Source organism: Zophobas morio, unplaced genomic scaffold (genome assembly GCF_036711695.1).
Source record: "Zophobas morio isolate AGI-343-1 ecotype UQ-CSIRO unplaced genomic scaffold, CSIRO_AGI_Zmor_V1 ptg000040l, whole genome shotgun sequence".
In the NCBI taxonomy this organism is placed as follows: domain Eukaryota; kingdom Metazoa; phylum Arthropoda; class Insecta; order Coleoptera; family Tenebrionidae; genus Zophobas; species Zophobas morio.
Window position 1 is genome coordinate 4,568,182 of NW_026972145.1, and position 25,760 is coordinate 4,593,941.

Below are 25,760 nucleotides of genomic sequence, written 5' to 3' on the forward strand. Positions count from 1 at the left end.
ATATTTCAGTTGGAGATTTTTCAGTTTTTTGGATTCTTGAATTTTTCGATTCTTCCAATTTTTGTTTTTTCCATTTCTTCATTTTTTGATTTTTCAATTTTCCTGGTTTTTGACGTTTCTAAATTTTCAGTTTTTTGACTTCTCAGTTAGTCGATTAAGTAATTGATTTTTGATTTTCTTATTTCCCGATTTTCAGGTTTTTGAGTTTTCAATTTTTCGACTGCGAGTTTTCGACTTTTCAATTTCTCGATTTTTCAGTTTTTCAATTCTTAAATTTTTCGATGCTTCAGTTTTGGGATTTTTCAATTTTTCGACATTTCGATTTTAAGATTTTTCAATATTTCAGTTCTTCAATTGATCGATATCTCGATTTTTTCCTTTTTCCATTTTTCAATTTTTGGATCTTTAATTTTAGATTTTTCATTTTTTCGATTTTTTGATGTTTCGATTTTCAGGTTTTCAATTCTTTAATTCTCCGTTTTTTTAATTTTTTTTTTGGTTTTTTAATGTTTCGGTTTTTTTGATTTTACATTCTTCAATTTTTTGATATTTCAGTTTTTTTAATCTTCAATTTCTCTGTTTTTCAAGTTTTCACTTTCTCAATTTTCAACTTTCCGATTACTCAATTTTTCGATATTTCAGTTGGAGATTTTTCAGTTTTTTGGATTCTTGAATTTTTCGATTCTTCAAATTTTTTTTTCCATTTCTTCATTTTTTGATTTTTCAATTTTCCTGGTTTTTGACGTTTCTAAATTTTCAGTTTTTTGACTTCTCAGTTAGTCGATTAAGTAATTGATTTTTGATTTTCTTATTTCTCGATTTTCAGGTTTTTGAGTTTTCAATTTTTCGACTGCGAGTTTTCGACTTTTCAATTTCTCGATTTTTCAGTTTTTCAATTCTTAAATTTTTCGATGCTTCAGTTTTGAGATTTTTCAATTTTTCGACATTTCGATTTTAAGATTTTTCAATATTTCAGTTCTTCAATTGATCGATATCTCGATTTTTTCCTTTTTCCATTTTTCAATTTTTGGATCTTTAATTTTAGATTTTTCATTTTTTCGATTTTTTGATGTTTCGATTTTCAGGTTTTCAATTCTTTAATTCTCCGTTTTTTTAATTTTTTTTTTGGTTTTTTAATGTTTCGGTTTTTTTGATTTTACATTCTTCAATTTTTTGATATTTCAGTTTTTTTAATCTTCAATTTCTCTGTTTTTCAAGTTTTCACTTTCTCAATTGTCAGCTTTCCGATTACTCAATTTTTCGATATTTCAGTTTGAAATTTTTCAGTTTTTTGGATTCTTGAATCTTTCGATTCTTCAAATTTTTGTTTTCTCCATTTCTTCATTTTTTGATTTTTCAATTTTCCTGGTTTTTGACGTTTCTAAATTTTCAGTTTTTTGACTTCTCAGTTAGTCGATTAAGTAATTGATTTTTGATTTTCTTATTTCTCGATTTTCAGGTTTTTGAGTTTTCAATTTTTCGACTGCGAGTTTTCGAATTTTCAATTTCTCGATTTTTCAGTTTTTCAATTCTTAAATTTTTCGATGCTTCAGTTTTGGGATTTTTCAATTTTTCGACATTTCTATTTTAAGATTTTTCAATATTTCAGTTCTTCAATTGATCGATATCTCGATTTTTTCCTTTTTCCATTTTTCAATTTTTGATCTTTAATTTTAGATTTTTCATTTTTTCACCACTTTTTTGGTGTTTTTTCAACTTTTTGGTTTAGATTTTTCGATTTTTCGATTTTCAGGTTTTTAATTCTTTAATTCTCCGATTTTTTTATTTTTTTTTGATTTTTTAATGTTTCGATTTTTTGACTGTTCAATTTTTCGAATTTTTAAATTTTTGATTTTTCGATTTTTTGATGTTTTGATTTCTCGACATCGCAGTTATTCGATTTTAAAAATCATTGGACTTTTTGATTTTTAGATTATTCGATTTCTCGATTTTTCGATTTTTTATATCTTTGACTTTTCAATTATTTATCAAATTTTAAAATTTAAAATTATCTCAATTGTGATGATTTTTTTTTATTCGTCGTGAGCCAAGGGGGCGGAGCTTAATTGCAAAATAAGTATTTTTTTACAAGGAATTAAAAACATGATTTTGAGTATCGTTTTGTTCAAAAACTGCTAAGTATATTAAGAAAAAAAGGAAAAATATAAGCCCCGCCCACCCACCCCGTCTCAATTGTGATGATTTTTTTATTTTTAGAAATCTAAAACACATTTAAAATCGTAAATTTTTGTTAGGAAATATGGGATTTTGCAATTAGGCTCCGCCCCTAGGTCTACGAACGAATGAAAACTTCATTACTATTTATATCAGGGCAGGTATGGGTGGGGCTTAATCTTTGGCTTTAATTTTATAAATCTAACAACCGAAATGTCAAGAAATTGAAAAAATTGAAAAATGGCGGATGAACTGAAAAATCGAAAAATCGGGAAATCGAAAATCCAAAATTTAAAGAATCGTAAAAATTGAAAAATCGGAGACATGAAGAATCGGAAAATCGGAAAAACTAACATTCAAAAGTATACAAATTAAAATATCGAAAAATTGAAGAAATTTACATAGAACAATCCCAAAACCGAAATATCGAAAAATTGAGAAATAGAAAAACTGAAAATTCGAAACATCGAAAAGTCGACAAATTGAAAAATGGGAAAATCAAAAATCAATTAATCCAGAAATTGAGAAATTGAAAATTTAGATACGTGAAAACTGAATCTGAAATATCGAAAAATTGAGAAACCGAAAGTTGCAATCAAGAAATCTAAAAATCAAAATATCGAAAAACCAAAAAAAAATCAAAAAATCGAGAAATTGAACAACCAAAAAGTCGAAACACCTAAATCTCGAAAAATCGAGAAATCGAACAACCAAAAAATCGAAAAATCAAAAATTTTAAAAAACGAAACATTGAAAAGCGGAAAAACCGAAAAAAAACTTAAAACATGTTTAAAACGGTAAATTTGTATGGGGAAAAATCGATTTTGCAGTTAGGCTCCGCCCCTCGGTCGGACAACGAATAAAAAACGCATCCCGATTGAGATAGGGCGGGTGGGCGGGGCATATGTTTTGCCATTTTTTTCTTAATATAAATAGCCATCTTTTCACAACAAAAAACTTAGAATATGGATAAAATGGTACATTTTTGCAAGGAAATTGGATTTTGCAATTATGGGGCGGAGCCTAATTGTAAAATGATATTTCCTTATAAAAATTTTCCATTTTAAACATGTTTTAAATTTCAAGTTGTGAAAAGAAGTAGACACTTATTAAAATCAAAAAGCAAACGTCAGCCCGCCCACCCGCCCTATCTCAATTGTGACGATTTTTTTTTTTTTTTCTTAGAAACTTAAAACACGGATTTTGCAATTAAATTCCGCTGCTTTGGCTCTCGATGATAAAAAAATCATCACAATCGCGATAGGGTGGGTGGGCGGGGCTTATATTTTGCCTTTTTTCTTAATATACATGGCCATCTTTTCAGAACAAGAAATTTAAAGATGTTTAAAATGGTAAATTCTTGTAGACAAATATGGATGTTGCAATTAAGCCCCGCCCCTCGATCTGACAACGAATGAAAAATTCATCACAAATGAGACTGGGGTGGGTGGGTGGGCTTGTTTTCTGACTTTTTTTCTTAACATTTGCAGTTTTCATTCAATAACACGATATTTATAAAGTTGAACATCAAACACTTATTGGTCGCAGTCGACGACACTGACTTCCGAAAGTCCGTTTAAGGGTACAATTAAATACGGTTCTGCTTTCGTGCGTTGGAAATTTCCTCACCGCTGGTGCTTTGATTGTCCAAGGTGTTGAAGCGGGCGTCAGTGGCGTCGGGCGAGTCGGGGCTGGGGGGGTGGTCGGAGCCGATGCCCGAGCTGCCGCCGCTGCTCTCGAGGCGGCGACCTTTGGCGTTCTGGCCCACGATGTTGGCGTTGAGGCAGCGGCGGAGTTCGATGCCGGTGAGGTTGCCCTTCTGGCGGTGGACGGTGTCGTAGTCGCGGGGCGGCAGCAGGATGGGGACCTTGTTCTTGTTGAGTTTCTCGCGGAGTTCGGCGGCCACGGAGTCGTAGAGGGTGGTCACGCGCGTGGTTTCGACGGCGAATCTGGAAAAAATAAATAAATTTAGCAGTCGCAACGTCACTGGAGAAAATCACGAACAGCAGCAGACGTAAATTGAATACCTGAATTGCTCCACTTTTGACGCATTCGCAAGACAACTGATGAAAAAACGACATTCCTGTTATAACGTAGTGTGTGAAATCTGCACAAACCATGGGTACCTTCTCAGGTAGAAAACATAAGTACCGTGGTACTTTGTTCAAAGTTTCATTCGTGACCATATCATTATGTGGATCATTGTGACGTAGTCAAGAGTGCACAACTATAATTTCGGTAGGTAGCAAAACCGCCACCTCAATAAAAAAAAATCCACAGCTTTCTATTCAAACACTTTGAGAAGGTCACTTGAAATTTTACAACCAAACAAATTTTTTATCTATTTTTGGCAACATCTCAAATATTGCCTTATTACGGTTGCAACAGCCTTAAATAACGGTGCAGGAACGTGAAATAATTACCAATTCAAAAAAACTCCCAACGAGTGACAGAACTTTCAAGTTGAGCGATTACGCTGGCTTTTAGACCGTCAAGGTAAAAAATTTGCATATAAAGCATCCACACAATTGCGATGTTTTGCAACTACGGATCGAATCCAAATTAAAAATCAATCTCGTCGAGCATCCAACACGATGACCTCCTCGAACAATGAATTATCCAATCAATGATGAAAGTTATCGAACAACTGTCGTCCCCGTGAAAAATTAACCTACAAAATCGAAATAATAGGAAACGGCGTTTGCGTTAACCCGTTGACACGAATAACCGAAGAAAATCTGCAAGAATCTCGAGAATATAGAAATCATTTATGCGGAGGTATTTTGCAAGAAGTGAGTGTACAAGATGGCGCCCTAACGGAGATGCTTCGCTGGATAACTGTTAAGTTTTGTCCTTTTTTCCAAGGATGAAAACCGAGATCCGCTATTGTCGGCTTTTTTTGCATGTGTTTTATACGAGTCACGTGTCGGCTTTATTTGTTGTAATAATGTAAATAGCATAACGGCGCTTTTTGCAATACTTACTCACACTTGTTGACCTTTTCTATTTATATTGGTTGTTGTTTTCAGTGAGAATTTTTCGAATTCTTGATGCTGGGTTTTTATAATTGGAGACGCAATTACTGGATAATGTATTACTTTCGTTTGAAATTGGACCGAATGTGTCATTTTCACTTTTTTTATAAGTTAATCTTAATCGATGCGGCCTTGAAACGTCGCTTTCCGTCGTTGTTTTGATTGATTTTAAATTGCATAAAAAACGCGTTTTTTGTGAGTCGCTTTTACCGAAGTTGCGTTTTTTCGATATTTACTTTCGTTTGTTGCTTGGTTTGAATTGAATTGATTCAAAATTATTGAAATTAGGGTAACTCGTGGAATAAATTTACTCGGAAATTACGAAATTAGAGTTGTTTAGCTTATAAATATTAAAATTAGCGAAAATGTTAGCCATAGCTAATTTTATAAAAAACTTTTTGAATTGTGAAAAGCAGCTACTACGGGACGAAAAATTGTTTAATCGTAGGCAAATTTTACAATAGTTTCAAACCTAGACCTATTTTGCAATATATCTTCAACTTTCGAATTATCAGTTTTTCGATATTTCGGTTTTTCAATTTTTCTTTGTCAGGTTCTGGATTTTTCAATTTTTCGACTGCGAGTTTTCGACTTTTCGATTTCTCGATGTCTCACTTTTTTATCTCTCAATTTTTCGATGTTTCCGTTTTGGAATTTTTCAATATTCGATACTTCAAATTTTCGACTTAGATTTTTCGATCTCTCGATTTCTGGATTTTTTAGTTCTGAGATTTTTTAATTTATCAAGTTTTTCAATTTTAGATTTCTCAGTTTTTTGATGTTTCGATTTCTTGAGGTTGATTTTTCGATTTTCAGGTATTAGATTCTTCAATTATCTGTTTTTTCAAGTTTTGCGATTGTTTGGATTTTGGATTTTCGATTTCTGGGTTTTTCGAGTTTTCAATATTTCGATTTTTAAAATTTTTGATTTTTTGATTTTTTATTTTTATCGAGATCTTGATGTTTCGACTTTTTGATTATTCAATTTCTCGTTTTTTTTTTTTTAATTTTTTTGACTTAAAGATCAAATATAACAATCGTCAAAAATCTGCCTCTCAAACTTCTAAAGTGATCATGTTAAGATTTTGAAAATGCCTGAAACAATATAAAAATTCTGAATATTTTTCATACATTAATACATAATTTGTCATATTTTAAAAATTGCGAAATTCTATGTCTCGATTTTTCAGTTTTTCTATTTCTCAATTTCATTTTTCTTCTATCTATTTTTTAATCGTTTGATATTTCAGTTTTGGGATTTTCAAATTCAAATTTATTCAATTTTTCGACTTTTCGATTTTTAAATTCCTCAGTTTTTACCTACATTTTCCGTTATTATTTGATGTTTCTATTTCTTGATTTTTCAATTTTTGAAATTTTAGCTTTTGCGATTTATCGATTTTACAATTTATCGAATTTAAATTTTAGATTTTTGTTTTTCAATTTTTCGATTTTCAGGTTTTCGATTCTTCATTTCAACCATTTTTCAATTTTTGTGATTGTTTAAATTTTGGATTTTCGATTTCTCGGTCTTTCGATATTTCAGTCTTAGAATTTTTCAATTTGTCAATTCTTGAATTTTCCGATTCTTGAAATTTTCGATTTCTCGATTTCTTCAATTTTCGGTTTTTGACGTTTCTAAATTTGCATTTTTTCGATTTTTCAATTGCTCGTTTTTTTTCGATTTTTAAATTTAGATTTTTCAATTTTTCGATACTTTAATTTTTCAATTTTTAAAATTTTAGATCTTTCGATTTCTCAATTTCTCTGTTTTTCAATTTTTCAGTTTTTCGATATTTCTGCTTATCAATTTTTCGTTTTATTAAATTTTTGATTTTTCAGTTCCTTGGTCAATTTTTCGATTTTTAAGATTTTTTAATTTTCGATTTTACGATTTTTTTATGTTCCAATCCCTTGACATCGCGGTTGTTTGATTTATATAATTTTTCGACTTTTCGATTTCTCAATTTTTCAATATTTCAATTTTGAGAACTGTTTCGAATTTTTAGTTTTTCAATTCTTTAATGTTTCGATTTTACGAGTTTTTAGTTTTTCTATTTCTTAATTTTTCGATGTTTCAACTTTGAGATTTTTCAATTTTTCGATTCCTCAATTTTTCTTCTATTTTTTAGTTTTTCGATATTTCGGTTTTGGGATTTTTCAATATTTTTTTTCTTCAATTTTTCGATTTTTTTGACTTTTCGATTTCTCAATTTTTTGATTATTTGATGTTTCTATTTCTCAATTTTTCAATATTTCGATATTTTAAATTTTCAATTTTTAAAATTTTATAATTTCGATTTCTTAATTACTATTTTTCGATTTTTCAGTTCTGGGAATTTTTTAACTTATCAAATTTAAAATTTTAGACTTTTCAGTTTTTTAATGTTTCGATTTCTCGATCTTTCGATTTTTCGACTTCTGAGTTCCAATTTTTCGGCGTTACAATGTTTCGAATTTTTAAATTTTTTATTTTTCAATTTTTCAATTTTACTCTTTCTTGATTTGTCGATCTTTCAGTTCTTTGATGCTTCTATTTTTCAATTTTCCGAATTTTTAAATTTTTGATTTTTCGATTTTACGATTTTTTGATATTTTGATTTCTTGACATCTGGGCTATACGATTTTCAAAAATTTTTGATTTTTTCATTTTTAGATTTCTAGAATTTTCAACTCTCGATTTCTCAATTTTTCGATATTTCGGTTTTGGGATTTTTCAGGTTTTTATTCTTCAATTTTTCAATTTTTGACGTATCTAAATTTTCAATTTTTTAATTTCTCGATTAATTGATTTTTCGATTTGTCGACATTTCAATGTTTCAAATTTTCAGCTTTTCAAATCTTCAATTTTTCGATTTTCAGGATTTCGATTCATTTCTCCGATTTTTCAATTTTTTGATTTTTGATTTCTGGGTTTTTCGATTTTTCAGTTCATCGATATTTCAATTTTTCGATTTTTTAAATTTTGTATTTTTCGATTTTTCAATTGTTTCAATTTTTTGGTATCTCCCTTATTAGATTTATAAAATTTTTCAACCTTTCGATTTATAGATTTCTTCATTTTTAAGTCTCCATTTCTCAATTTTCCAGCATTTCAATTTTGAGAACTTTTCAATTTTTGTCTTTTTAAAGTGTTCGATATTTTAATTTTTCTATTTTTGAAATTTCAGATTTTCGATTGTTCAATTTCACGGTTTTTCGATTTTTCGAATTTTTAAATTTTTGATTTTTTAATTTTTAATTTTTCAATTTTACCATTTTTCGATGGTTTAATTGTTTGACATCTCGGTTATTCGATTTTTAAATTTTTTCGATTTTTTAATTTTTAAATTTCTCAGTTTTCCGATATTTCAGTTTTAGGGATTTTCAGTTTTTTTATTTTTCAATTTTCGATTCATTGATTCTTGATTTTCCCATTTTTAGATTTGTGGATTTTTCAATGTATCAAATTTTCAGCTATTCAAATCTTCAATTTTTCGATTTTTCGATTTGTCAATTTTTTCTTTTTACCTTTTTTAGTTTTTCGATTTTTTGATGTTTCTCTCGATTTTTCAGTTTTTCAACTTTTGAAATTTTAGCTGTTCCGATTTGTCGACTTTTCAGTTCTTCGGTTTTTCAATTTGTCTAATTTTCAAGTTTTTGATTTTTCAGTTTTTTGATCATTCGATTTCTCGATCTTTCGATTTTTCAACTTCTTGGTTTTATATCTTTCAGTTTTTCAATTTTTCGATTCTTCATTTTTCCGATTTTTCGATTTTTACAATTGCTTAAATTTTGGATTTTTCGACTTTTCGGTTTTTCGATTTTTCAATTAATCGATATTTCAATTGTTCAATTTTTAAAATTTTACATCATTCGATTTCTCTGTTTTTCGAGTTTTCAGTTCTTCGATATTTTTCTTTTTCAATTTTTCGGTTTTTTAAATTTTTTATTTTTCGATTTTACGATTTTTTGATTCTTCAGTTTTTCTTCTATTTTTAATTTTTCGATTTTTAGGTTTTGAGATTTTTCAATATAGATTTCAACTTTTCGATTTTTCGACTTTTGGATTTTTCAATTTTCTTTTTTTACTGTTTTTAGTTTTTCGATTATGTGATGGTTCTATTTCTCAATTTTTCGATATTTTAACTTCTCAACGTTTGAAATTTTAGCTTTTCCGATTTGTCGATTCTTCAATTTATCGAATTTAAATTTTAGAATTTTTCCGTTTCTCAATTTTTCGGCTTTTTTAAATTTTTGATTTTTCGGTATTTTGTTTGCTCAGTTTTTCGATTTTTTAAATTTTCTATTTTTCAATTTTTCAGTTTCGATTTTTTGGTATCTGGGTTATTAGATTTACAAAATTTTTGGAAAATTTTCGCTTCTCAATTTTACAGCATTTCAATTTTGAGAATTTTTCAATTTTTGTCTTTTTCAAGTGTTCGATATTCTAATTTTTCAAATTTTCAGTTCTGGGATTTTTTTAATTTATCAAATTTTAAATTTTAGAATTTTTGATTTTTCAATTTCTAATTTTTCAATTTTACGATTTTTCGATGTGTTAATTGGTTGACATCACGGTTATTCGATTTTTAAATTTTTTTGAATTTTTAATTTTTAGATTTCTCAATTTTTCGATTTTTCAATTTTCAATTTTTCGATTCATTGATTCTTGATTTTCCCATTTATCGATTTGTGGATTTTTCAATGTTTCAAATTTTCGGCTTTTCAATTTATCTAATTTTCGATATTTTAACTTCTCAACTTTTGAAATCTTAGCTTTTCCGATTTGTCGATTCTTCAATTTATCGAATCTAAATTTTAGAATTTTTCCATTTCTCAATTTTTCGTTTTTTTTTTAATTTTTGATTTTTCGGTATTTTGTCTGCTCAGTTTTTCGATTTTTTAAATTTTCTATTTTTCAATTTTTCAGTTTCGATTTTTTGGTATCTGGGTTATTAGATTTACAAAATTTTTTGAAAATTTTCGCTTCTCAATTTTCCAGCATTTCAATTTTGAGAATTTTTCAATTTTTGTCTTTTTCAAGTGTTCGATATTCTAATTTTTCAGTTTTTGAAATTTTAGATTTTTCGATTTTTTGATTAGGATTTTTCAAATTTTCAGTTCTGGGATTTTTTTAATTTATCAAACTTTAAATTTTAGAATTTTTGATTTTTCAATTTCTAATTTTTCAATTTTACGATTTTTCGATGTGTTAATTGCTTGACATCACGGTTATTCGATTTTTAAATTTTTTTGAATTTTTAATTTTTAGATTTCTCAATTTTTCGATTTTTCAATTTTCAATTTTTCGATTCATTGATTCTTGATTTTCCCATTTATCGATTTGTGGATTTTTCAATGTTTCAAATTTTCGGCTTTTCAATTTATCTAATTTTCGATATTTTAACTTCTCAACTTTTGAAATCTTAGCTTTTCCGATTTGTCGATTCTTCAATTTATCGAATTGAAATTTTAGAATTTTTCCGTTTCTCAATATTTCGGTTTTTTTAATTTTTGATTTTTCGGTATTTTGTTTGCTCAGTTTTTCGATTTTTTAAATTTTCAATTTTTCAATTTTTCAGTTTCGATTTTTTGGTATCTGGGTTATTAGATTTACAAAACTTTTTGAAAATTTTCGCTTCTCAATTTTCCAGCATTTCAATTTTGAGAATTTTTCAATTTTTGTCTTTTTCAAGTGTTCGATATTCTAATTTTTCAGTTTTTAAAATTTTAGATTTTTCGATTTTTTGATTAGGATTTTTCAAATTTTCAGTTCTGGGATTTTTTTAATTTATCGAATTTTAAATTTTAGAATTTTAAAATTTTTGATTTTTCAATTTTTAATTTTTCAATTTTACGATTTTTCGATGTGTTAATTGCTTGACATCACGGTTATTCGATTTTTAAATTTTTTTGAACTTTTAATTTTTAGATTTCTCAATTTTTCGATTCATTGATTCTTGATTTTCCCATTTATCGATTTGTGGATTTTTCAATGTTTCAAATTTTCGGCTTTTCAATTTATCTAATTTTCGATTTTTTGACTTCTTGGTTTTAGATTTTTCCGTCTTTCAATTTTTTGATTCTTCATTTCTCCGATTTTTAAATTTTTACGATTGTTTAAATTTTGGGTTTCTCGATTTCTCGGTTTTTCGATTTTTCAGTTCATCGATATTTCTATTTTTCAATTTTTCGATTTTTAAAATTTTTGATTTTTAAATTTTTCGATTATACGATTTTTCTTCTATTTTTAATTTTTTGATATTTCGGTTTTGGGATTTCTCATTTTTTCTTTTTGTTTTTTAGTTTTTTGATTATCTGATGTTTCTATTTTTCAATTTTTCGATATTTTAATTTCTCAACTTTTGAAATTTCTCGGTTTTTTAAATTTCCTATTTTTCGATTTTTCAAAATCTAATACTCAAATTTACCAATTGTCTAAATGGATTAAATATCTAAAAATAAAAAAAAAACAGAAATTTAATTCTGCAAAAAATTATTTTGGAAATTCTACTTTAAAAAAATACAGTTTATAAAATCTTATATTTGTAAAAGGTTCAGAAAACTCAAAGATACAGAAAATTTTCAATCACCCAAACTGTCAACCCTGACAACCACAACGTCATACTTCAAAACCCCACCCCACAATGGTCCTCTCCATGGCGCGATGGGTGGGGAAAACCGCCATAATCACCGGCGCCAGTTCGGGAATCGGCGCCGCCATCGCCGACGCTCTCGTCGAAAAAGGCCTAAACGTAACCACCCCCGCATTTCCAACCCCAACTTCCTCCTTCCTTCCCCCAGGTCCTCGGCGTCTCCCCCATAACCGAACCCATCGACAAGCGCGCCAAAGAACTCTCCGACAAACCCGGAAAACTCTGCTCCTTCTACGCCGACGTGACCTGCGAAGACCAAGTCCTCTCCGCCTTCAAATGGGGCGAAGACAACTTCGGCCCCGTCCACATCCTCGTCAACAGCGCCGGAGTCTTCACCGAGGAGCTCCTATCCGAAGGAAAACTGCAGACCTGGAAGACCAGCTTCGAGGTGAACGTGTTGGGGCTGTGCTTGGCAACGAGAGAGGCGGTGAAGATGATGCGAAAGCACGACGTCAGCGGACATATAGTGCATATTAATAGCATCGCCGGGCACCACGTGGGGTTCACGCCCAAGATGAATGTTTACCCGGCGACGAAGTTCGCGATTACGGCGTTGACGGAGACGCTGCGGCAGGAGTTGACCCTGCTTGGGACCAGGATTAGGGTTACGGTGAGTTTGGGGGTTGTTTTGGGGGTTGATTTTGATTGGGGTTGTAGAGTGTTAGTCCGGGGCTGGTTTTTAGCGAGTTCTCGGTTTTGAATAAGAATGTGAGTGAAGAGAAGAGGGAGGCGTTGAAGAAGAGGCCGTTTATTAAACCGGAAGATATTGCAGATGGGGTTGTTTATGCGTTGTCGACTCCGGAACATGTTCAAGTTCATGAGTTGACGATTAAACCGGTGGGGGAAAGATATTGATAATTTGTTTTAGGTGTGTTTGTAAGTGTAATAAAAAATTGGTGGGAATTATTTTGATTGAACTTTCCTTGTCCTTGAAGTAAAGCATGATGAATCTGGCTTTTTTGATGATTTTGCGATTTTTGGGTTTTTACTTTATAGAAGTAGTGTTCATAACAACTCCGAAAAATCGAACAACTGAAAGTTCAAAAATTGAAAACTTTTACAGAAAGTCAAAAAATCCAGAACTCGAGAAATCAAAAAATATAAAAGTAAAGAAAACTGAAAAATCGAAAAGTGAAATAATTGAGAAGCCTAAAACCTGAGGAATGTAAAAAAATTGAAAATTCGAAAAATCAAAACTTGAAAATTCGCAAAATCGAAAATTCGCAAAAACTGAAAATTCGAATATAAAAAAAAACACGAAAATTCTGAGAATTAAATATTACAAAAAACGAAAATCCGAGAAATCGGAAAACTGAAAATTCGAAGATCTAAAATTCGTAAATCGAAAAACCGAAAAATCAAAAATTCGAAAATCAAGATTTCGAAAAATCAAAAATACAAGACTATAGAAAAAGCGAAATATTGCAAATCGAAAAATCCAAGTCCAAAATTGAAACATCGATATTAAAAAAAATTCGAACGTCGAAAAATCAAAAACCGGGAAATCGAAAAGTCCAAAAATCGACAAGCCGAAAAATCAAAAATTTTTAAAATCGAAAAATAAAAAAATGGAAAAATCGAGAAATTGATAAATCGAATCACCAAAAAATTGGAAAATCGAAAAATCGGAAAACAGAGCAAAAAAAATCGAAACTGAAAAATTGAAAAAGAGAAAATTTAAAAAATCGAAAAACTGAGCAAACAAAATACCGAAAAATCAAAAATTAAAAAAAAACGAAAAATTGAGAAACGGAAAAATTCTAAAATTTAAATTCGATAAATTGAAGAATCGACAAATCGGAAAAGCTAAAATTTCAAAAGTTGAGAAGCTAAAATATCGAAAAATTGAAAAATTGAGAAGTAGAACCATCACATAATCGAAAAACTAAAAACAGTAAAAAAAGAAAATTGAGAAATCCAAAAGTCGAAAAATCGAAAAGTTGAAATCTATATTGAAAAATCTCAAAACCTAAAAATCGAAAAATTAAAAATAGAAGAAAAACTGAAGAATCAAAAAATCGTAAAATCGAAAAATAAAAAATTTAAAAAACCGAAAAATTGAAAAAGAAAAATATCGAAGATCCGAAAACTCGAAAAACAGAGAAATCGAGAAATCGAAAGATCTAAAATTTTAAAAATTGAAAAATTCAAATATCGATGAACTGAAAAATCGAAAAATTGAAAAACTGAAAGATCTAAAACCAAGAAGTCGAAAAATCGAAAGATCGAGAAATCGAATGATCAAAAAACTGAAAAATCAAAAACTTGAAAATTAGACAAATTGAAAAACCGAAGAACTGAAAAATCGACAAATCGGAACAGTCAAAATTTCAAAAGTTGAAAAATTGAAAAATCGAGAGAAACATCAAAAAATCGAAAAACTAATAAACGTAAAAAGAAAAAATTGAGAAATCGAAAAATCGAAAAGTTGAAGAAATTTATATTGAAAAATCCCAAAACCGAATTTTCGAAAAATTAAAAATAGAAGAAAAATTGAAGAATCGAAAAATTGAAAAATCAAAACTGAAACATCGAAAAATTGGGAAATAGAAAAACTGAAAAATCGAATAATTGAAGATTTGAAAAGCCGAAAATTTGATACATTGAAAAATCCACAAATCGAAAAATGGGAAAATCAAGAATCAATGAATCGAAAATTGAAAAATAAAAAAACTGAAAATTCCTAAAACTGAAATATCGAAAAACTGAGAAATTTAAAAATTAAAAAATCGAACAAATTTAAAAATCGAATAACCGAGATGTCAAACAATTAAACCATCGATAAATGGTAAAATTGAAAAATTAAAAATTGAAAAATCAAAAATTTAAAAATTCGAAAAATCGAAAAACCGAGAAATTGAACAATCGAAAATCGAAAAGTCTAAAATTTAAAATTTGATAAATTAAAAAAATCCCAGAACTGGAAATTTGAAAAAACCTAATCAAGAAATCGAAAAATCTAAAATTTTAAAAATTGAAAAATTAAAATATCGAACACTTTAAAAAGACAAAAATTGAAAAGTTCTCAAAATTGAAATGCTGGAAAATTGAGAAATGGAGACTTGAAAAATGAAGAAATCTGTAAATCGAAAAGTTGAAAAATTTTATAAATCTAATAAGGGAGATACCAAAAAATTGAAACAATTGAAAAATTTTTCAATTTTTCGACTTTCCAATTTTTCAATCTTTGCGATTGTTTACATTTTGGGTTTTCGATTTCGCGATTTCTCGCTTTTTCAATTTCTCGAATTTTAAAATTCTGGTTTTTCAGTTTTTGTTTTTCGATTTTACATTCTTCGATTTCAGGATTTTTTGATATTTCAGTTTTTTTTTGCTTCAATTTCTCTATTTTTCACTTTCTCGACTTTCAGCTTTACGATTACCTACTCAATTTTTCAATATTTCAGTTTGAGGTTTTTCCATTTTTTGGATTCTTGAATTTCTCGATTCTTCAAATTTTCGATTTTTCGATTTCTTCTTTTTCGATTTATCAATTCCGATGGTTCAATTTTGCCATTTTTCGATATTTTAAATCTCCAATTTATCAGTTTTTGCAGTTTTTAAATTTTATTTTTTTTTATTTTTGAAATTCTCGATCAATTGATATTTTTGGTTTTACCATTTCTCAATTTCTCGATGTTACAATATTTCGATTTTTCGGTTTTTCAGTTCTTCAGTTTCTCCATTCTTGAATTATCCGATTTTTCAATTTTCGCGATTGTTTACATTTTGACGAAACATCGAGCAATTGGAAACTTCATATAGATATAGAAGAAACTGAATAATCGATAAATTTAAAAACCCAAAATGTGAAAATTCAAAAAATGTAAAATCTAAAAAAGGAATAATGACAAATCGAAAAATTGAAAATTCAAAAAACGACATACCGGGAAATTAAAAAATCGAAAATGTATGAAATCAAAAGATTAAAATATCAAAAAATGAAGAATCGAAATATTGGAAAATCCCAAAACTCAAATATCGAAAAACTAAAGAATGCAATTGAAAATCTGAGAAATCGCAAAGTAAAAAAATTGGAAACTCTAAAAACTGAAGAACGTAAAAATTGAAGAACTGAAAATTCAAAAAATCAAAAATCGAAAATTAGAAAAATCGAAGAATTGAAAAACTGAATAATAGAGAAATTGAAAAACAAACAAACTGATAATTCGAATATTAAAAAATCAGAAATTCGATGAATCAAATAATTGAAAAAACGAAAATCCGCAAAATCGGGAAACGAAAGTTCGAAGATCTAAAAATCGAAAATTGAAAAATCGAAAAATAAAAACATCGAAAATGGAGATTTGGAAAAATCAAAAATCCAAGAATCAAAACATTATCGAAAGTCGAAAAATCAAAAATTCTAATCGAAAAACAAGAAACCGACAAATCAAGAAATCGATAAACCGAAAATTTTTAAATTAAAATATAAAAAAATCAAAAAAGCAGAAATGGAAAATTTTCCAAATGTTGAAAAAACTGAGAATTCGAAATTTTGAAAAATTAAGCAATCGTGAAATTGAAATCTCAAAAAATGTAAAATCAAAAAAACGAGAAATTGAGGAATCGAAAATCTAAAATCTGAAAAATCGAGCAATTAAAAAAAACCAAAACTGAAATGTAGAAAAATTGGGAAATTGAAAAATTGAAAAATCGAATCATCAAAAAATTGGAAAATCGAAAATTTTAAGATTTGAAAAATCAAAAACCTGAAAAATCGAAAAATTAAAGAACTGAATTCTGAATAGAAATTCTAAACAAAGTTAAAAAGTCGAGAAATCGATAAATCGGAAAGTCTAAAAATCAAAAATTCAGAAAATCGAAGATTTAGAAGTGCCGAAAGTTGAAATACTTATCCAAAAATTTTAAAATCGAGAAATTTTAAACATTGAAAAACCGGGAAGTTGAGAAATGGAAATATTGAAAGATTGAAATATGTACCTACGTATTAAAATTTAAAAAATCGTAAATAATCGAAAAATTGGAATCTCAAAAAATGTAGATAACATTTAAAAAACGAAAAACTGAAAAAAAATGCAAGCAATCGAGCAATCAAAAAATTTAAAATTCAAAAAATCGAAAAATTGAATAGTGAAAAAATTGAAAGATTTAAATTTGAAAAATTGCTAAATTTAAATTAAAAGAAATCGAAACATCGAAACATGGAAAAATTGAAAAATCGAAACACTGAAATCTCGATAAATCGAGAAATCGAAATCTCGATAAATCGAGAAATCGAAAAATTGATAAAACTGAATAATCGATAAATTTAAAAACCCAAAAAGTGAAAAATCAAAAAATGTAAAATCTAAAAAAGGAAAAGTGAAAAATCGAAAAGTTGAAAAATCAAAAAACGACATACCGAGAAATTAAAAAATCGAAAATATATGAAATCAAAAGATTAAAATATCAAAAAATGAAGAATCGAAAAATTGGAAAATCCGAAAACTCAAATATCGAAAAACTGATCAATCGATAAATCGAAAAATTGAAAAATCGAAATAGGTACTAAAGAATGGAATTCAAAATTTGAGAAATCGAAAAGTAAAAATCAAAAATCGAAATATTCGAAAAATCGAAGAGCTGAAAAACTGAAAAATAGAGAAATTGAAAAGGAAACAATCTGAAAATTCGAATATCTAAATACTGTAAATTGAAAAACCGAAAAATAAAAAATTCGAAAATGAAGATTTGGAAAAATCAAAAATCCAAGAATCAAAATATAGAAAAAACTAATTATGGAAAGTCGAAAAATCAAAAATTCTAAAATCGAAAAACAAGAAACCGAGAAATCAAGAAATCGACAAACCGAAAAACCTAAAATTAAAATATGGAAAAACTAAAAAAGCAGAAATGGAAAAATTTCCAAAATTGAAGTGTTGAAACGTTGAGAATTCGAAATTCTGAAAAATTAAGCAATCGATAAATTGAAATCTCAAAAAATGTAAAATGAAAAAAACGAGTAATTGAAAAATCGAGAAATTGAAAAACCCCAAAACTGAAATGTAGAAAAATTGGGAAATCGAAAAATTGAAAAATCGAATCATCAAAAAAATCGAAAACCGTAGAATTTAAAAAACGAAAAATTGAAAAATCGAAAAATTTAAGATTTGAAAAATCAAAAAGTGAAAATTAATCGAAAAATTGGAAAATCCCAAAATCAAATAGGTAGGAAAAACTGATCAATCGATAAATAAAAAAATTGAAGAATCGAAAAACAGAAAAATCCCAAAACAGAAATATCGAACATTTGAAAAATTGATTAAACAAAAAGTCAAAAAAATCTCAAAAAACTGAAAAATCAGAAACCTGAAAAATCGAAAAATTCAATAAATCGAAAAATTAAAAAATTGGAAAATCGAAAAATGAGCCTCAAAAAATGTAGGTAATATCAAAATTGAAATGTAGAAAAATTGAGAAAAAAAAAATTGAAACATCCAGAAATCAAAAGTTGAGAGTCGTAAAATTGGAAGATCGAAAAATCTAAAAATCGAGGAATCCAAATTGTCTCAATTCAAAAAATGGAAAATTTAAATTTGAAAAATTGAAAAATTAAAAAAAATAAAACATGGAAACATCGAGATCTCGATAAATCGGGAAATCGAAAAATTGATAAAACTGAATAAAATCAGTAGGTAAATTTAAATACCTACCAAAAACTTTAAAAACGGAAAAACCAAAAAACAACATATCGAGAAACTGAAAAATCTAAAATCTAAGAAATCAAAAGATTAAAATAGAAAAATTCTTAAGAAAACTTAAAAATCGAAAAAGTGGAAAATCCCAAAACCCAAATATCGAAAAATTGAAAAATTGAAGAATTAAAAAACCGAAAAATTCCAAAACTAAAACTAAGTTATCAAAATTTGAAGTTGAAGAATCCTGACAAATTGAAAAATCAAAAACCCGAAAAATCGGAAAGTTAAAGAATGGAAAATATCAAAATCGAAAAATTGGTAAATCAGAATATCCAAAAATCCAAAAATCTAAACGTCGAGGCGTCGGAAAATCAAAAAATTGAAGAATTTAAAAGTTAGGAAAGCCTAAAATTGAGATTTAGAACAATCTAAAAATTTAAAAAATCCAAAATGTAAAATTTAAAAATCGGAAAACTGAAAAATAGATTTTCTTATTCAAAATCATTTTTACCCAAAATTTTGAATTTTTATTTTATTTTCTTTTATTATGTAGGTATTTATTTCTCTTTCGAAAGCTCGTTTTGCTTAAATCTGGACTTTTTCGGCAAAATTGTTTCTATTTTTCAAGTTCTTAAAAAACTAAAATTTTCTATAAATTCTATAAAATGCACAAATCAAAAAGAAAAATTTCACGGTCACCTGTTCTAGAATGTCATATTTCTCGAGATGAGATTCGTCTTTAATTAAGAGCCAATGAAATTAATCACTCATTTTATTGGCTGTGAGACGACAAGAGGATTTTATATTGACAAATAATAGTAAAATCGTCTAAGAGGTGAAATTAACCCCACCCACCTGCACCTGCATTTCATTGGCTTATATGATTTACTGGGAGATGAAAATTGAATTATATTCCGCAAATGGTCGAATCCAATAAAAAACTTGCAAGTGGCCCCACCCACCCACCCGGATTTCTTTTCATCGATCAGCTTATTGGACGAAGAAAAATTAACTCACCCCCGCTTTTGAATTTCATTGGCTTATTGGATTAGGTGAAAATCGAATTTCATTTTGTCCAGTAGCCGAATCTGGGCTTGCAAAAATTCAACGTGGCTCCGCCCACTCACCCAGTTTTTGTTCTAATCACTCATTTTATTGGACAAAAATTGGATTTTATGTCGCAGTGGAATGTAGACAAAAAGGTAAAACTAACTAAATCGAAAAATCGATAAAACTGAATAACCGAAAAATCTTAAAATCCAAAAATTGAAAAATTGAAAAACGTAAAATGAAAAAAATGGAAAATTCAAAAATCTAAAAATTGAGATATCGAAACTTTTCAACGTTAAATCATTTTTTTTCCAAATTTTAATTGTCTTAAAAATCTCATTTTATTTTGAAAATGAAAAAAAATTCATAATCGTTCTTTACCTCTCTTCGCTCGACTCGCTCTCCCTCGTGCTCGTCCCCGTGTCGCTCCCCACCGACGACTCCACCTTCTTCACCTCCTTCGCCGCCTTCAGCCGGCCCTCTATCTCCGCGAACTTCTTCTGGTTCTCCGGCCGCTCGATCAGCACCAGGAGTTGCTGCTTGAGCAAGCTGGCCGTCTCCAGGCTGTCGCACCTGTAGGCGTGCACGTGCAGGGGGCACTTGGTGACGGGGTTGAACAGCAACAAAATACACGCTATGACGTCCTCCTTCTGGTACACGCACGTGATCGTGTTGTGTGGGATGAAGTGCTTGATGGTCTCGTTCTTGGGCTTGGAGCCCTTCTGCGAGACCACATTCTGGATGATCTTCAGGCCCTTGTGCGACACCTGGAGCGTGACTTTGAAGGGCTCCACGTCCTTCTCGCGCTCCTCGAGGTGCTTGATGACCGGGAGGACGAACTCGGAGCCGCGCAGGCCCTTGGATTCCTTAGCCCCCAAGAACCAGACATAGTAGGAGGACTTTTTGATGTCTTTGCGGAGTTTTAGGGCCATTTTAGGGCATGGTATTATGGCACGGGCCGTGTCCTTGTGGAGCTGGAAGAAAATAGTCGAATGAAGTGCGTGGTAAGACTGGTTTTGGGTAAAGTCTAAAACGGTGATGTCACGAAAATAGCTGAAGAAATTCGTGGGGAAATATTTGCCGGAGGATAAAGCTGGCGGTGTTTACGTAAGAGGTGTTTTATGGCACAACTTTTAAAGAGTGTCGAGGAAGCGAGATCTCGAAGACTTGTCGTAAATATTGCGATGGAGGAATGATGTTGGGTTGTATCTAATTTTAAAAGTTATAAGTTATAAGCCGAGAGCGACTAGGTACTCGAGAGGAAATTGTTAGTTCGGTGCACCAGGTAACGGTACTGCAGTTTTTATGTATTTCGCTTTCCTGCATCCGTTTGAGTCTGTTTCTGTGTAGCGAGAGTACTGGACGAATAACAAGAATATTTCTTGGAAGCGTTTAAATTTATTCTTGTTTTATACACATGTTTGTAGAATAAATGGTCGCTAAGTAGGCTGGGTGTTGCGAAGCTTTCCACACTAGTGTTTCTAATTTCTTCTAATAAAAACGAAAATCTCATTTCAATTTTTCACCTACATTGTTTTTCTTGTTAATGCATACTTAATAAAAAACTGATTTTCTTTCTTTCATTATTTTTATAATTACCTATGTACTTATACAGAGTGACTCAAAAAATCAATGAAAGGGACAATATATTTTATTGATCAACTCAAGAACGGTCCAACCCGAAATGTTATAACTTAAGACCATTTTTTTTTTAATTTAAGGCTTTCTACAATTTCTAGGATCGCTAGGACCCTCAGAATCTTTACAATTTTTAGGATTCTGTTAAATCTTTCATATATGCAGAATTTTGGAACTACAGCTTTTTTTACAATTTCGGATTTCTCTAATCTTTCGGATTTATCGGATTTTAACGTCTTTAAAATGTCTGGAGCCTTTAGGATCACTGAAAATTTTGAACACGCAAATTATTAGAAGTTTAGGATTTCCTAGATCTTTGAAGCTCTCTAGAATTTCTAGAAATTTTAGGACCCTCAGGATCTTTACAATTTTTAGAATTTTGTTGGATCTTTCTTATAATATGTAGAATATCAGAACTTCAGTTTATTTACTTACATTTTGGAATTTCTCTAAACTTTCCGATTTATCGCATCTTTAAGGTCTTTGGAGTCTTTAAAAACATTGGACATTTTAGAATTATTAAAAATTCTCTCTAAAATTTCTAGGAACTTTAGGACCTTCAGAATTTTTAAGGATCTTTGGAACTTCAGTTTATTTACAATTTGAAATTTCTGTTTTTTTTTATTTTTAGAATTTTTAAGCTCTTTAGAACGTCTAGACTCTAGAGTGTTTAGAATCACTGGATATTTCGGATTATTAAAAGTTTAGGATTTCTAGGAACTTTAGCACACCCATGATCATTAAATTTTTTAGGATCTTTCTTAAAAGTATGTAGAATCTTAGAACTTCAGTCTTTAGAATATCTGGAGCCTTTAGAATCATTGAAAATTTTGGACTCTTTGGAATTATTAAAACTTTAAAATTTCCAGGATACAGATCTTTTTAAGGTCTTTAGAATGTCTAGAGTCTTTAGAATCATTGCACATTTTGGACGATTTAGAATTATTAGAAATTTAGGTTTCCAGGGCGTTTAAATGTGTCTATAATTTCTAGAATCTTTAGGATCATCAGGATCTTTAAAATTTTAGGATTTTTTGGATCTATTATAGGCATAGAATCTTAAAACTTCAGTTTATTTGCAATTTAGATTTTTTTTAATCTTCCTGCATCTTTAAAGGTCTTTAAAATGTCTGGAGCCTTTAGAATCACTGAAAATTTTGAACTCAAATTATTAGAAGTTTACAATTTTCAAGATCTTTGAAGCTCTCTAGAATTTCTAGAAATTTTGGAACCCTCAGGATCTTTACAATTTTTAGAATTTTGTTGGATCTTTCTTATAATATGTAGAATATCAGAACTTCAGTTTATTTACTTACATTTTGGAATTTCTCTAAACTTTCCGATTTATCGCATCTTTAAGGTCTTTAGAATATCTGAGTCTTTAAAAACATTGGACATTTTAGACAGTTCACAATTATTAAAAATTCTCTCTAGAATTTCTAGAAACTTTAGGACTATTAGGATTTTTAAGGATCTTTGGATCTTTGTGATATGTAGAACTTTGGAACTTCAGTTTATTTACAATTTATTTTTATCTATTTTTTTTATTTTTAGAATTTTTAAGGTCTTTAGAACGTCTAGACTCTACAGTGTTTAGAATTACTGGATATTTCGGATTATTAAAAGTTTTTAGAATATCTGGAGCCTTTAGAATCATTGAAAATTTTGGACTCTTTGGAATTATTAAAACTTTAAAATTTCCAGGATACAGATCTTTTTAAGGTCTTTAGAATGTCTAGAGTCTTTAGAATCATTGCACATTTTGGACGATTTAGAATTATTAGAAATTTAGGTTTCCAGGGCGTTTAAATGTGTCTATAATTTCTAGAAGCTTTAGGATCATCAGGATCTTTAAAATTTTAGGATTTTTTGGATCTATTATAGGTATAGAATCTTAAAACTTCAGTTTATTTGCAATTTAGAATTTTTTTAATCTTCCTGCATCTTTAAAGGTCTTTAGAATATCTTGAAAATTCTGGACTCTTTGGAATTATTAGAAGTTTAGAATTTCCACGGTCTTTAAGGTCTTTAGAATGTGTCAAATCTTTAGAATCATTGGATATTTTAGACGCTTTAGAATTATTAGAAGTTTAGATTTCCAGGGCGTTTATCGCTCTCTATAATTTTTAGGATCTTTGGAATCCTCAGGATCTTTAAAATTTTTAGGATTTTGTTGGATATTTCGTATTATGTAGAATCTTAGAATTTCAGTTTATTTACAATTTAGAATTTCTTTAATCTTTCTGATTCATACGATCTTTAAGGTCTTTCGAATGTCTGAAATCTTTAGAATCATTGCACATTTTGGACACTTTAGAATTATCAAAAGTTTAGGTTTATCAGGCTCTCTAAGGCTCTCTAGAATTTCTACGAGATTTAGGACTCTTGGGGTTTTTTAAAGTTTTTAGGATTTTCTTGGATCTTTCTTGTATGTAGATGTAGAATCTTAATACTTAATTTTATTTACAGTTCGGAATCTCTTTATTTAAGGCCTTTAGAATGTCTGGAGTCTTTAGAATAATTGGACTTTGTGGACACTTTGGAATTATTCAAAATTTGGGATTTTCTAGCTCTTTAAGGCTGTATAGAATCTCTAGGAACTCTAGGAGACTCTGGGTTTTCAAATTTTTTAGGAATATATTAGAACTTCAAATTTTTTTGCAATTTGGAATTTCTCTAATCTTTCTGATTTATCGCATTCTTAAGCTTTTTAGCATATCTGGAGCCTTTAGAATCATTGAAAATTTTGGACACTGTGGAAATACTAGTAGAAGTTTAGAATTTCTAGGATCTTTAAGGTCTTTAGAATGTCTGGAGTCTTTAAAATCATTGGACATTTTGGACGTTTTAGAATTATTAGAAGTTTAGATTCCCCGAGTGTTTAAAACTCTGTATAATTTCTAGGATCTTTAAAATTTTAAGGATTTTGTTGGATCTTTCGTATTATGTAGAATCTTAGAACTTCAATTTATTTACAATTTGGAATTTCTTTAATCTGTCTGATTTATAGGATCTTTAAGGATTTTAGAAGATCTGGAGCTTTTAGAATCATTGAAAATTTTGGACACTTTGTAATTATTAAAAGTTTAGGATACCAAGGCTCTCTAGAATTTATAGAAGGTTTAGGACTTTCAGGGTTTTAAAAAAAATTAGGATTTTCTTGGAACTTTCTTGTGTGTAGAATCTTAAAACTTTGAAATCTCTTTATTTAAGGTCTTTAGAATGTCTGCAGTTTTTAGAATCATTGGACATTTTGGACACTTTAGAATTATTACAAATTTAGGATTTTCAGCTCTATAGAATCTGTAGGAACTCTAGGACACTCTGAGTATTCAAATTTTTTTAGGATTTTGTTGGATCTTTCTGATATGTGAAATTTTAGAACTTCAATTTTTTTTACAATTTGGAATTTCTCTAATATTTCTAATTTATCACATCTTTAAATTTTTTAAAACATCTGGAGCCTTTAGAACCATTGAAAATTTTGGACTCTTTGGAATTATTAGAAGTTTAGAATTTCCTGAATCTTTAAGGTCTTTAGAATGTCCAAAGTCTTTAGAATTATTGGACATTTTGGACGTTTTAGAATTATTAGAAATTTCCAGAATCTTTAAAATTTTTAGGATTTTGTTGGATCTTTCTCATACCGATATAGAATCTTAAAACTTCAGTTTATTTACATTTTGGAATTTCTCTAATCTTTCTGATTTATCGCATCTTTAAGGTCTTTATCTGGAGTCTTTAGAATCATAGGCCATTTTGGACGCTTTAGAATTATTAGAAGTTTAGAGTTTACAGGCTCTCTAAAGCTCTTTAGAATTTTTGGAAACTTTAGCAAGATCTTTATTGCTGGATTTTTCTTATACCTATGTAGAATCTTAGAACTTTATTTCATTTACAAGATGGAATTTCTCTATTTAAGGTCTTTAGAATGTCTGAAGTCTTTGGAATCATTGGACATTTTGGACACTTTAGGATTTCCAGACTGTTTAAGACTCTCTAGAATTTCTAGGAACTTTAGGATCCTAAGGATCTTTAACATTTTTAGGATTTTATTGGATCATTCAAAATAATTTAAGAATAATTTCAGAAGTTCAGTTTATTTCCAATTGGAATTTCTCTAATCTTTCTGATTTATCGGATCTTACGACCTTGAGATTGTCTGGGGTCTTTAGAATCATTAGGTACTTTGAACACTTTAGAAGTTTAGAATTTCCAGGATCTTTAGGGTTCTCAGAATCTTTAAAATTTTTAGGATTTTGTTAGGTTTTTCTGATATGTAGAATCTTGGAACTTCAGTTTATTTACAATTTGAAATTTCTCTAATCTTTCTGATTTATCGGATCTTTACGATCTTTAGAATATCTGGAGTCGATCTTTACGATCTTTAGAATCATTAAATATTTTTAAGATTTAAAAATTATTACAAGTTTAGAATTTTCAAGATCTTTAAAGCTAGATTTTCTCGAGACTTTAGGACCCTCAGAATCTTTAAAATTTCTAGCATTTTTTAAACCTTTTTTTTTATTTGTGACTTTTTGAGTTGCAAGAATTAGGTATCAAAATACCGAAAAACTTTATCA

At 29.0% G+C, this 25,760-nt stretch overlaps 2 protein-coding genes across 2 annotated transcripts in view; one reads left to right on the forward strand and one right to left on the reverse strand.

Moving 5' to 3' along the window:
* LOC135140582 (uncharacterized) overlaps positions 1-25,760 on the reverse strand; it is a 44,791-nt gene that overhangs the window by 15,141 nt on the left and 3,890 nt on the right. Inside the window, exons 2-3 of the mRNA XM_064071192.1 lie at positions 19,921-20,513; positions 3,805-4,124 (exon numbers count right to left, since the gene is read on the reverse strand). Of these exons, the coding sequence (XP_063927262.1) occupies positions 3,805-4,124; positions 19,921-20,471 (871 nt within the window). The 5' untranslated portion in view covers positions 20,472-20,513. The remainder of the gene's footprint in view (positions 1-3,804; positions 4,125-19,920; positions 20,514-25,760) is intronic.
* Positions 11,701-12,741, forward strand: LOC135140659 (farnesol dehydrogenase-like). The gene is made up of 3 exons (XM_064071297.1): positions 11,701-11,947; positions 11,997-12,458; positions 12,506-12,741. Exons 1-3 carry the CDS (start codon positions 11,840-11,842, stop codon positions 12,701-12,703), a joined length of 768 nt encoding a protein of 255 aa, XP_063927367.1. The 5' UTR covers positions 11,701-11,839; the 3' UTR covers positions 12,704-12,741.